The sequence below is a fragment of the Colias eurytheme genome, chromosome 28, assembly GCF_061535395.1.
Source record: "Colias eurytheme isolate Ceu_HAF_F1 chromosome 28, ilColEury1 Martin Lab GWU primary, whole genome shotgun sequence".
NCBI lineage: Eukaryota > Metazoa > Arthropoda > Insecta > Lepidoptera > Pieridae > Colias > Colias eurytheme.
In genome coordinates, this window is record NC_143007.1 from 1,315,228 (window position 1) to 1,328,752 (window position 13,525).

Here is a 13,525-nt window from a genome sequence, read left to right on the forward strand (position 1 = left end):
AAAAATGCTCTCATTCATACAAAATACGTAAAATTGTGCGCTTACCTGAAATTATGTTAAGTCATAAAATCCACTATACTATCAGCAACCGTTGAACGAAAATAATTATTAGGAATCCTCGACAGTCAAAGGGACATAATAACAACTTTCGGCCATACCCTCAATGCAAGTTTCGGTTGCGGGTTAGTCGCGGCGCGCACTTATGGACAAACGTATGTGAAAATAGATATTTTTATGAAACAATAAAACATTAATAACGATACTCACATCGTAAATGAAATTGCGTAAGTCATAATATTATGTAAGCATAAAAAAAATCTTTTCTCTTTTTAATTTTTATATTAATGGCGCGCAAACGGGCGGCGGGCCACAGACAAAATGTGACAAGTAGCTGTCGCTAGCCACTAGCCACAGAGCAATTAATATAGTACCACTATTGATCGTTATTTGATCGTTATGCTATGCAGATAAACTTAAAGTACTTTCTTTACGCTTTTGTTTTTACAATACATTAAGAATTATTTTTATTTAAATATTTTTTATACTGGTCACTGTATTACTACGTTCCATTTTACGATCACGGTAAAGCCAAGAAAGAACTGTCAAAAGTAGCGTCACCCTTGTCATTTTGTCAAAGTCTGTAATTGTCACACAGTGTTGATTAATGAAACAACGCCAATGAAAAACACATTTTTGGTGAAAAATAAGTGAAAATGAGTGGCCCGAACGGGATGTTGTATGGTGGCGATGAAATAGGCGCATTAGTGTTCGATCCTGGCCATCATTCCTTGCGAGTTGGTTACGCACAGGAAGATACTCCAAAAGCAGATATTCCGGCGGTTATTGGTGTAGGACCGGCTACTCATATACCTGATGCCGAAGAAAAGGTTCCTGATGGCACTGTTACGCAGAGCGGTATGTAATATTGATTAACTACATAGGAGTTACGAAAATGTGCAATTTTTATGTACTCGTTGCCGGGAAAGTACTTATCACAGAAACATAATAAAGTTGCTTTATTAGGACCTAAAATATAATTATATTAAGAATGATTTGATCATGGTAGGCAAATTTCCAACAATCAAATGTATATTTACCAAAACATAAGAGTGATTCATACTTTTCAAGAAACTTTGTTTCATTGTTTGGTTATATATATAGTTCACATAGTTTGTATGTAAATCTAGTTATCTAATTATGTTATTAGTTCTACTATAATTCAAAACATATAATTCTGTAGATATTTAATCAAATACATAATAAGTAGGGATGTAACGATACCGATACCGATACCGATATATCGGCCGATATAATCGGCAAGCCGATATATCGGTATCGCCGATATCGGTATACAACCGATACCGATATCAAACAATTCAAAAAACTGCGCCCAATGAACGATGCGGGAGGCCGCCCGCGCGTGTGCACTTTGTTTTCTGAAAAAACTACCAATAGTAAACTTTTATTAGGTACTGATTGTATGTGTATTATTTAAAGTTTAACTGACTTTGTAAAATAATAATACTAAAATAAACGGTTTTGTTGTTTTTTGATTTGGTATTTTTATTTAAAATAATACGATTAACAGTTGAGTCTCTGTTAAATGTTGGTAACTTTTTATGCATAATTCACTATTTATTTTTGACGACGCGGTTGGCGCAGTGGTAAAGTAACTGCCTACTGAGCCGACGGTCCCGGGTTCGATCCCCGGTCAGGGCAAATATTTGTGTGATGAACTCAATTATTTGTTCTTGGGTCTGGGTGTTATTATCTATATATGTATTTATTAAATATTATATTTATCGTCGCCTAGTACCCACAACACAAGCCTTAATTGAGCTTACTGTGGGACTAGGTCGATTTGTGTAATAATGTCCTATAATATTTATTATTATTTTATTATTATTTTTCTACCAAGGCATTGATATCGGTATCGGTATCGCCGATACATTACTACAAATATCGGTATCGGTATTGTATCAGCAAAATCATGTATCGTTACATCCCTAATAATAAGATTAGAAATATGTTTATGAGTTCAATGTTTTGTTAAGACAAACAGTAGTCACCAGATTAGTCTGAAAATCAGCGCTGTCTTGTTTTTGCATAAATTTTGTATAAATTTAAGTGTTTTGGCTGTAAATGACCTCTTTCTGTATTTAATCCTACTAATAATATTATAAATGCGATGGTTTGTGAGGATGGATGTTTATATGTGTGTTTGTTACTTTTTCACACATATACTACTGAACCGATTACAATAAAATTTAGCACACATATAGAGGGTAACTTGGATTAAAATATAGGATAGATTTTATCCTGGAAATCCCACGGGAATGGGAACTATGCGGGTTTTTAATTGAAACAGCGGGCAAAGCTGCGAGCGCAAAGCTAGTACATATTACATAAAAAACAACTACTTTTTACACGCTTTATATTAGTTTCACCTGTATGTTTGTAACCAACTTTTTTGGGCGCGATTTTGACCCACTTTAAACGGCCAGATTTCGTTCAAACTTTGTATATTTATTGAGGACCGATGACAATACACTAATTTGATAAAATTTTCTATTTTTTAGTTCGGTTTTCTATAAAAAGTGTGTTTTTTAGTTTTTTTAAACTATTATTATTATATTCATTACTACTACTTCGCAGCGACAAAAACAAACGAGCTACGCTACTACATAGACGTCACTGAGTTGCATGTGCCGCGGCCACACATGGAGGTGCAGACATACATGAAGGACGGACAGATTGACAATTGGGATCTGTTCGAGAAAATGCTCGATTATTGTTATAATAAGGTAATGTGAGAATCGGTTGATTTCTTTATATAGTTACTAGAGGTCCGCCCCGGCTTCGCCCGTGATACATATTTCGCAATAAAAGGTAGCCTATGTCCTTTCTCGGGTATCAAAATATCTCCATACCAAATTTCATGCAAATTGGTTCAGTAGTTTAGGCGTGATTGAGTAACAGACAGACAGAGTTACTTTCGCATTTATAATATTAGTATGGATTAAGTATGGATTAGTTTGTTGTTTAATTTAATGTTGTAGGTTTTTGGTTAAATAAATAAATTGTTGAAAAATTTATTTATTTCTATTATTTTAATGTTATAATTTGTGTACATGCCAAATGTTTTGTCCTTATTGTGGCTTGTATATATTATTATTATTGTAAACCCACATTAGGAACAATTATTTAAATGAGGATAAAAAAAATTAAGAATAACTTCACTTAGTTTTCGGATATTTACGGAACAGAATTTAAAAAAAAGTTGGAAGTTTTTATTACTATTTTTCAGCTTCACTTTGTGCAAACCAATTCACCTAGAAATGAAAGACTGATGATAGATTTTAAACGCTATGTATTCATCCATTATGAATTACTTCATCACTTCACTATATAGTATAAAACAAAGTCGCTTTCTCTGTCCCAATGTCCCTATGTATGCTTAAATCTTTAAAACTACGCAACGGATTTAGATGCGGTTTTTTGTAATAGATAGAGTGATTCAGTGGTTTTAGTATATAATTTATTAGGTTTTAGACAAAGCGGGCGAAGCCGCGGGCGGAAAGCTAGTAATTTATAAATCTTAAACACATTAATAAAAATTATTCTTTGTTAATGTATTTATACTTTTTTACACATATAAAATCACACACAATATCAGCAAATCTAATTGACTGACTGACTGATTGACTGAACGGTTGGCTTTGTTGGTAGTGCCTGCCCTGGCCCTGCCTTCAAAGCCAGAGGTCGTGGGTTCGATTCCCACCCGGGGCAAATATTTGTGTGATGAACATATTTATTTGCTCTGTGTCTGGGTGTTAATTATCTATATAAGTATTTATTTAAAATTATATATGTAGGTTTATCAGCCATCTGGTTTCCATAACACAAGCGAAAGATTAGTATGGGATCAGATCGTGCAGTGTATTTTCACACACGGCACGATCTGATCCCTGGGTGCTGAAATATTTAAATATTTATTTTTAAAAATTACAGGTAATCCGTTCCCCATCAGAACACCACCCAGCGTTATTCACAGAAGCAGTATGGACAACTCGACCGGCCCGAGAGAAACTCGCGGAACTGCTGTTTGAAAAGTATCAAGCGCCCGCGTTCTTTCTGGTAAAGAATGCGGTGTTAGCTGCATTCGCTAATGGGAAGTCGACTGCGTTGGTCGTTGATGCTGGGGCTAGTCAGACTTCAGCGGTGCCTGTTATTGACGGGTAAGAAATTATTATTAAATTACTAGCAGTCCGCCCCGGCTTCGCCCGTGGTACCTACATGTTTAAACTATCCTATCTCTCAAGTTGGATCGAACTGCACATGGTGTGCGAATTTTATTATAATCGGTTAAGTGGTTTAGGGGTCCATTGAGGACAAACATTGTGACACGAGATTTATATATTTTAATTACAGTATAATCTGTGAGGTTGAGAAAGGCATACATTTAGAAAGATATAGGTGCATTTAATTTTTTTTTAGCTTTTTGAAATAGAAAAAGCGTTTTATTTGTCACCATGTTTTAAATATAAATCTTAATAATCTAACACACAGAACAGAAAAGAAATAGCAATGGTGGCAAAAAGGACTCCCCGTCAGCAAATCGTAACAAAAAATTAAGCTAATTTCAATCTTCAAGTTCAAGTTTTCAAATGGAGTGTAAATTTTTTAAATACTTTTTTTTCCATGTTTATTTTTCTCTTTTACAAGTTATTATTTATTACAGATACGCGTTAGCAAGTGCGGCAGTTCGTTCGCCAATCGGTGGGGACCATTTGGCAGCTCAAGCTAAAACCATGTTGAACAACATGCACATACAGATGTTACCCATTTATAGTATACAGGTGGGTAGATTGAAAAAACATTTTTTGAGATTTATAATACAGGGTTACTGGTAATTAGACCGGATCCTTTTAAGAGGTGGTAGGGGAGGTTATTTGCAACAATTAGACTGTATATTGTTATATCCGGAAATGGCTCATTTTTGAGATATTATTTTTTCAATATTTTTTTAAGAAAATCCAGTTTCACTACTTTAGTACGATATTATTATTTATTATTAAGAGGTATAACAAGGTTTCTCTAAAACTGTAAAGAAAATTAAAATCGATTCATAATTTTTTTTTTAATTTAATTTTAAAGTAGTTAGTGAAACTGGATTTTCTTAAAAAATAATATCTCAAAAATGAGCCATTTCCGGATATAAGAATATACAGTCTAATTATTGTTGCAAATAACCTCCCCTACCACCTCTTAAAAGGATCCGGTCTAATTACCAGTAACCCTGTATATGCTAGCTTTCCGCACGCGGCTTCGTCCGCTTTGTATAAAACCTAATAAATTAGACAGTAAAACCGTCCGCTTGAATCACTCTATCTATTTAAAGAAACCCTGTCAAAATCTGTGCGTAATTTAAAAGATCTAAGCATACAAACACACAGACCGCTGAAAGTGACTTTATATTTATACATATTACTAGCGGTCCGCCCCGGCTTCGCCCGTGGTACCTACATGTTTAAACTATCCTATCTCTCAAGTTGGATCGAACTGCACATGGTGTACGAATTTTATTATTATCGGTTAAGTGGTTTAAGAGTCCATTGAGGACAAACATTGTGACACGAGATATTTTATAATATAATGATATTATTCAATTTAATTTTTTGTAATCACGATTTAACTACTCAGTCACAAAAGTATTCAGAATTTCCCAATTTTAAAATAATTATGGTTAAATGATTTTTTTCTCCCCTCATAAAATGTATCAAAACATTATAATAATACTTTATATGTAAATCTCGCCAAAAACAACTAAAACAAACCTGCATCTATCTCTTTCCCACAGAGCAAAGAGGTGATAAGAGAGAGAGAGAGAGCGCGATACACACTCAAGACATTGCCCGCTGGTCTCACACAATCATGGCAGCAATATATGCTGAAACGGCAATATGAAGATTTTGTGCATTGTGTAGCTCAGGTGAGGGTAAAGTCATAGGAAAATACAAAGTTATTTTTTATAATATTGTAACATAAATTGTAGTTATTTATATCCATGTTATATTGTGTTTTAATCATAACTCGGCTTGGTTGACTTTTAAGACATCTATATTTTTTTAATTAGCTAGATTTATATTATCTATATCTATATTAATCACTAGCTGCTCCGCGCGGTTTCACCCCCGTGGCTCCACTCCTGTTGGTCCTAGCGTTTTTTTTTTTTTTTTTTTTTTTTTATGTCAGAGCAAGCAAAGGGGCAGGTGGGCCACCTGATGGTAAGTGGTCACCACCGCCCATAAACACTTGCAACACTAAGTGTTGCAGGTGCTTTGCCGGCCTTTTAAGGACAAATAAGCTCTTTTCTTGAAGGCCCCAATGTCGTAGTTGTTCGGAAACACCGCAGGTGGCAAATTGTTCCACAGTTTCACCGTACGCGGAAGGAAGTTGCGGGTGAAGCGGACAGTGGTGGAGCGCCAACCATCCAGATGGTGCGGATGGAACAGATTTTTACGGCGTGTGGTCCGGTGGTGGAACTGTGCGGCTGGTAGTAGATGGAACAATTCCTCAGAGCACTCCCCATAGTAGATTCTGTACAGTATACAGAGAGACGCAACGTCTCTTCGCACTGACAGAGGATCGAGCCTATCGGAAAGCCTACGGTCATCGACAATTCGAGCTGCTCGACGTTGGATGCGGTCAAGAGGAAGGAGTTGGTACTGTGGAGCTCCGGCCCAGAGATGAGAACAGTACTCCATATGCGGTCGCACCTGAGCCTTGTACAGCTGAAGTCGGTGGGCCGGCTTGAAGTACTGTCTCGATCTACTGAGCACACCAAGCTTTTTCGAGGCTAATTTAGCCTTCGCTTCCAAATGACTGCGGAATTGAACGTCACTCGAGATTTCAACTCCGAGGATTCCGATTTTCGGCGATATACTAAGGGGAGTACTCTTAAACCGAGGTTCTACGACAAATGGGGTCTTTTTAGCGGTGAACGCGCAAACCTGTGTCTTTTGGGGATTGAACTCGACAAGATTAAGTTCGCCCCAATCCGAGACTTCTTGAAGAGAAGACTCGACTTCAGACACAAGTTTGTTTCGGCTCTCATTAAGGCTTTCCTTTGAAGTGTTTGCACGGCCGGGATAAAGAGCATCCCCCGTACTGTCGTCTGCATAGCAATGAATGTTGCTGATCTGTAACAAATCATTGATATGCAGAAGAAACAGTGTAGGAGATAGCACGCAGCCTTGTGGGACACCAGCATTCACATGAAGAGGCTTAGAGCAAGAACCGTCGATAACGACCTTAATGCTCCTCTCTTCCAGGAAGCTGGCAACCCAATCGCATAACTTCGCAGGAAGTCCGAAAGATGGTAATTTCGCTAGAAGTGCCCTGTGCCAGACCCGATCGAAGGCTTTCGCTACATCCAAACTTACAGCCAATGCCTCCCCTTTACTCTCAACCGCCTCCGCCCATCTGTGAGTGAGGTACACCAAAAGATCACCAGTCGAGCGACCACTACGGAAACCGTATTGCCGGTCGCTTAACAGCTGGTTCTCCTCCAGGTACCTCATGAGCTGGCAGTTAATAATGGATTCCATTATTTTGGAGAGTAAAGAAGTGATGGCGATCGGTCTGTAGTTAGACGGATTTGAGCGATCGCCTTTTTTAGGGATTGGGTGGACAAGAGCAGTCTTCCACGAATTCGGAACAATGCCTTTGGCGTAAGAGAGCCGAAAAAGACGCGTTACAACCGGTGCCAACTCAGGAGCACATGTCCTAAGCACAATAGGGGAGACTCCATCCGGCCCTGTCGACTTATGGATGTCAAGGGAAAAGAGAGCATTTCGAACGGCACGTTGTGTGAAACGTATATCCGCCATTGAATGGTTGCACCGCGGGATGGTCGGCGGTGTCTTTCCCCTGTCATCAAGAGTCGAGTTCCTAGCAAAGAGAGCGCCCAAGAGTTCGGCTTTCTCTTTAGCGGAATGGGCCAGAGAGTCTTCGTCCTTGTGCAAAGGTGGAAAGGATGAACGACAGAAGTTACCTTGGATGGCCTTGGCGAGGGACCAAAACGCCCGTGTTCCCGAAGGAAGTCGCGTTAGTCTATCGCCAAGTGCACTAATGTAACTAGATTTAGCCCTAGCGATTTCTCTCTTGTAGGATCTGGAGGCAGAGTTGTACTTCTTCCTGATGAGACCAACGCTTGGATCGCGACATGCCGTTGCTGCAACCCAGGCTTGAAAAAGTTCCTGTTTCTGACGAGATGCCATGTTACAGGAACGTCCAAACCAAGGCTTAGATCTACCACCAACGGGCACTACAGAGTATGGCACAAATAGTTCCATACCCTGCAGTACCACGTCAGTGATAGACTCAGCACAAGCGTTGGGATCCTCCGAGGAGAAGCAAACAGGCCCCCATGGGTAGGAAGCGAAAAAACCACGCATTCCGTCCCAGTCTGCCGACTTATAGTGCCACACACGGCGTCGAGCTGCAGGTGTCTGCTGTTTCGAGCCCATGAGTGGCACCATACTCCGTATCAGGCAATGGTCTGATGACCCCAGTGGGGCCACGACGGAGACCTGATAGTTCTCGGGATGTGTGGTCAGCAGAAGATCCAAAAGAGAGGGAGTATGGCCCTCCACATCCGGTATTCGCGTAGGCGATGAGACCAGCTGTGTTAGGCCATAGGCTAGAGCAAAATCGTGTACAGTTCGTCCCGCGTGGTCAGTTGTACGCGACCCGAGCCATTCAACGTGGTGGGCATTGAAATCGCCTAAAACCACGAGCTCTGCAGAAGGGAACTGTACAAGCAAAGTGTCGATCATCTCTTGGATGTGCTCAAATAATCGGTCGGTACCAGTATTCCCGCTGTGGGATCTGTACAGGCAAGCATAGATGCGAGGGTGGTCACCGCAGTCAATATGCAGCCAGATAATAGACAGATCCTCACCTTCAAGGGTGCCAAGACGTCGACAACAGATATCCTCCCTAACGTATGCGCATACCCCGGCACGCGGTGCAAAAGTATGCTCCAGCTTAAAACCAGGGTATGTGAGATAAGATACGTCGGCCGGAGTTGATATCTGAGTCTCAGTCAGGAAGAGCAAGGCCGGCTTAGCCGTCTCAAGATGGTAGTGGACGGCGTTTAAGTTAGTGTGCAGCCCCCGTATGTTACAAAAGTCCACCGTGAGAGTGGAGGGGGGTGATTTTTTTTGCTTGCTCTGCGAACCCCTTGGCACATGACCGAGCGGAATTATGCCCGCCCCAGAATACGACGGGCTGCCGCAGCGCAGGCGCTGCGGGAGGGATTCTCCTGCACCGCAGGTGCCGGTACCCTCCTGGGGTATTCTGCCTAATAATGCCGCGTTCATATTTGGGGGTTGTTGTTTTTGGGCCTCCGGACCCCTCACTCACCGTACGAAACGCGGTGGCATACTGTTAATATGCCACCACTTCACGCCGGTTTCCTGTGAGGGTGTGGTAACTTCCCCGGTGCGAGCTTGACCCATTTCGTGCCGAAGCAGTGCTCGACTCCCACTCTCAGCGTGATGATATATACCCTATAGCCTTCCTCGATAATGGGCTATCTAACACTGAAAGAATTTTTCAAATCGGACCAGTAGTTGCCGAGATTAGCGCGTTCAAACAAACAAAAAACTCTTCAGCTTTATAATATTAGTATAGACTATAGATAAATGACATCCAACAAATTTATTGCCATCTCTATAAATAAATGTGAAGATAATTATTGAAATAATACAAACAAAACTTGTCCAAAAATTATCATTGTCCATAGTTTGATTGTTGTGTTTCCGATATTGGAATATGCATTTGCAGTTTGATAACAATGTCTTTTTAAAGAATAGAAAAAAATGTTGTGCGGTTTTATGAAACCACGGTAAAAGTGAAACTGTTCGAACGGTTCCGAACACTACTTTGTGTAGCGCATGTCGCGTGACGGTCGGCTGCCGAGTAGGTATACCTACTTACAGTAGCGATACACGCGACATGCGCTACACAGACCAAAAAATTTGAGGCGATGTAATAAAAGTTTCACTTTAAAAATTCAATCATATGAAAATTCGATTGTGATTGAATATTTCTATTCCAAAAAGACCATGTGTGCTAAGCACACGTGTCAGAAGTGAAATATCTTTGGCAAGATTCAAAGATACCAAAATATTTGCCTTTAACCCAATGACGTGACGTTATTGCCATAACGTGACCTTGACATTTTACTCGCAATTCGCCTAACGAAGTTTCACTTCAAAAAAAGTCTAATTTAAGTATAAAGCATTTTGACTGCTATAAATTTAATTTTAAGCTTATATTTTAAGCTATTGCATAGCTTCTATCGCGGGCCTTGAGCGCGGGGACCGAATCCAGAAATTCCGTAACGAAAAAACCTCACGCTCGCCACGGGGACGGGCGCGGAGGTGTGGCAATGAAATGAAGGCATAGCAATAGCTTTACCGCGGCAGTCCCCGAGTGACACACATCTTTTTTTTTTGCTATTTTTTCAGAAATTTCTTAATTAAATCATGATTAAATTGTATTATTATATTTTTAACAGGTATCGGAATCCCCATACGACGAGAGAACAGCGGCAGCCGTTCCCGGGGTGCACTACGAGTTCCCCGGGGGATACCATCAGGACTTTGGGCCCGAACGGTTCAAATTGACTGAATGTCTGTTCGATCCAACCTTGGGAGCGGCTCATTTGGGTGAGTTTTGTGGAGTAGGACAGTATAGTAGCAATAGTATATTATATTTCAAATTCAAATATTTGAAGTGAAACTTCTTTATCGGGGTTGGAAAAAAATTTAGTGTAACATTTTTTCGTTACGCCGTACGCGTGACATTTTTGCGTTACGCCATACTCGTGACATTTTTAAGGTCATAAAGAAGTTACACTTCTTATGTGTGTACTTTAGTACACACATACCTTTTCTTTTGTTTTAAATTAATAGTTTACTATTTTATAACGTAGAAAAAAATATTAATGGGTTTCAAAATACTGTAGATATTTAAAAAATAAAATGTTGTGTGGTTTTATGAAACCACGGTAAAAGTGAAACTGTTCGAACGGTTCCGAACACTGCTTTGTGTAGCGCATGTCGCGTGACGGTCGGCTGCCGAGTAGGTATACCTACTTACAGTAGCGATACACGCGACATGCGCTACACAGACTAAAAAGTTTGAAACGATGTAATAAAAGTTTCACTTTAAAAATGAAATTTAAATTTAATCAAACGTTGCTATAGTTATTAATTAGTGTCGATCGTGTCGTGTGTTGTGTGTAGTGTGCGCGGCGGTGGGCGCGTGCGACGCGGACGCGCGCCCGGCGCTGTGGGGCGGCGTGGCGGCGTGCGGCGGCGCGGCCGGCGCGGGCTGGCTCGAGCGCCTCGCGCGGGACCTCGCCGCGCGCGCGCCCTCCTCGCACCGCCTCAAGACCAGCGCCGCGCCGCACCACAGCGAGCGCCGCTTCGCCGCCTGGATCGGTGAGTGGGTGTGTGTGTGTGTGCTGTGTGCTGTGTGCTGTGTGCTGTGTGCTGTGTGCTGTGTGCTGTGTGACCCCTGTAGAACCGCCATCCTGTTACAAATGTGGACGGCGCGCTGGTCAAGTGCCAGGCGGATAATAGCGCGCTGCCCGAACAGAGTATAGACGACTCGTTCAAGCTGGATGTCGTTTGTGAGTATACTTTGGTATAAAGTAAAAATCACATAATAAATAATTATCACTTATAATACCACACGAGCTTCAAAATTATCTGGCATTTCCCTCAAGGTCGTCAAATTTTCCAGGAAAAATCACTCGCGCTTCGCGCTCGTGATTTTTTAACCTGACTAAAAACTTGACTCCTTCATTTGTTTGCAGGGAACCTTGAGGGAAATGCCAGATAATTTTGAAGCTCGTGTGGTATTATAAGTGATAATTATTTATTATGTGATTTTTACTTTATACCAAAGTATACTCACAAACGACATCCAGCTTGAACGAGTCGTCTATACTCTGTCCGGGCAGCGCGCTATTATCCGCCTGGCACTTGACCAGCGCGCCGTCCACATTTGTAACAGGATGGCGGTTCTACAGGGGTCTTAGTACGCAATGACAAAAAGAAAAATGATGGTCAGAACGCTGATACCGGATACCTTAAGATACTGTAATATAAAATATTACCGTATCTTAAAATAAAATATTATAGTATCCTCACCGTGTGTGACGCGCTTAAGTACTGTAGTATAGTTTGGAACGGAGACGCAAGCGTCCGCAGTACAAAGTATACACGATCAGGACACAAAATTCGTGTATATATTGTAATCACAGACTTAAAAACAGCATTACATAATATTCACGAGCAGTTTCCTATAGTTGCGATCTGGCTGTGTATAGAATAGAAAGACGCTGCGCCGTGCGAACTGCAAACGTAGCATTCATATTATTGAAGTGAAACTTCTTTATCGGGGTTGGAAAAAAATTTAGTGTACCATTTTTTCGTTACGCGTGACATTTTTCAGTTACGCGAAATCTTTTTCTTATCCCTACCACGCGTGATTCGACGTATTTCTGTAAAGTTGCATATAAGTATAAGTAAATTATTTTTTGAAAAATAAGGTCATGGAGAAGTTTCACTTCTTACGTGTGTACACTAGTACACGCACACATTTTTCTATGTGATAACATGTGGCTACTTTTTGTTAAAAATTCGTTATTACAGAGATTTTTACCTGTATGTTTGTATGTAACCGACTCCTTTAGACTCGATTTCGACTTTAAATGGACAGATGCAATCCAAACTTTAATGACTATACAATCTGATTTAATCTTCTTAATGCGTGTTATCTTATTTCTTTACTAGTGGTCCGCCCCGGCTTCGCCCGTGGTACCTACATGTTTAAACTATCCTATCAAGTTGGATCGAACTGCACATGGTGTGCGAATTTTATTATAATCGGTTAAGTGGTTTAGGAGTCCATTGAGGACAAACATTGTGACACGAGATTTATATAATATATTACTAGCGGTCCGCCCCGGCTTCGCCCGTGGTACATGTTTACGTTTTCTCTACATAAAAAATTTAAAACCATCCTCGTACTTCAAGGAATATAATACAAAAAATAATTATCGAAATCGGTTCAGCCGTTCTCGAGTTATGCGCTTACCAACACATTTTGCGATTCATTTTTATATATAAAGATTAAGATTTATTTAAAGATATTTTATTGTATTTTCCACCAGGTGGTTCGATATTGGCGTCAATCGGCTCATTCCAGCAGATGTGGATCTCGTCACAAGAATATGATGAAGGGGGCAAAGGTCAATTGGAAAGAAAATGTCCCTAGTATTATAATAAAATAGTTTTTAACTACCTGTGTTTTATTTTTATGTGAATGTGTATAAACTATTGAGTTTGTGATCAACTTGGAAATAAATGATATGGATTCATATTATGTAACTAGATTATTTTGGATTAGCATTTGATATAATAAAATTATTTGATACAAGTTA

The 13,525-nt window shown here is 40.1% G+C and overlaps 1 protein-coding gene across 1 annotated transcript; it reads left to right on the plus strand.

The window, feature by feature from the left end:
• Nucleotides 1-635: 635 nt before the first annotated feature.
• Nucleotides 636-13,385, plus strand: Bap55 (Brahma associated protein 55kD). The gene is made up of 8 exons (XM_090117527.1): nt 636-915; nt 2,656-2,804; nt 4,012-4,238; nt 4,742-4,859; nt 5,861-5,992; nt 10,589-10,739; nt 11,319-11,516; nt 13,256-13,385. The coding sequence occupies exons 1-8, from the start codon at nt 714-716 to the stop codon at nt 13,357-13,359; spliced, it is 1,281 nt and encodes a 426-aa protein (XP_089973653.1). The 5' UTR covers nt 636-713; the 3' UTR covers nt 13,360-13,385.
• The last annotated feature ends 140 nt before the right edge of the window (nt 13,386-13,525 follow it).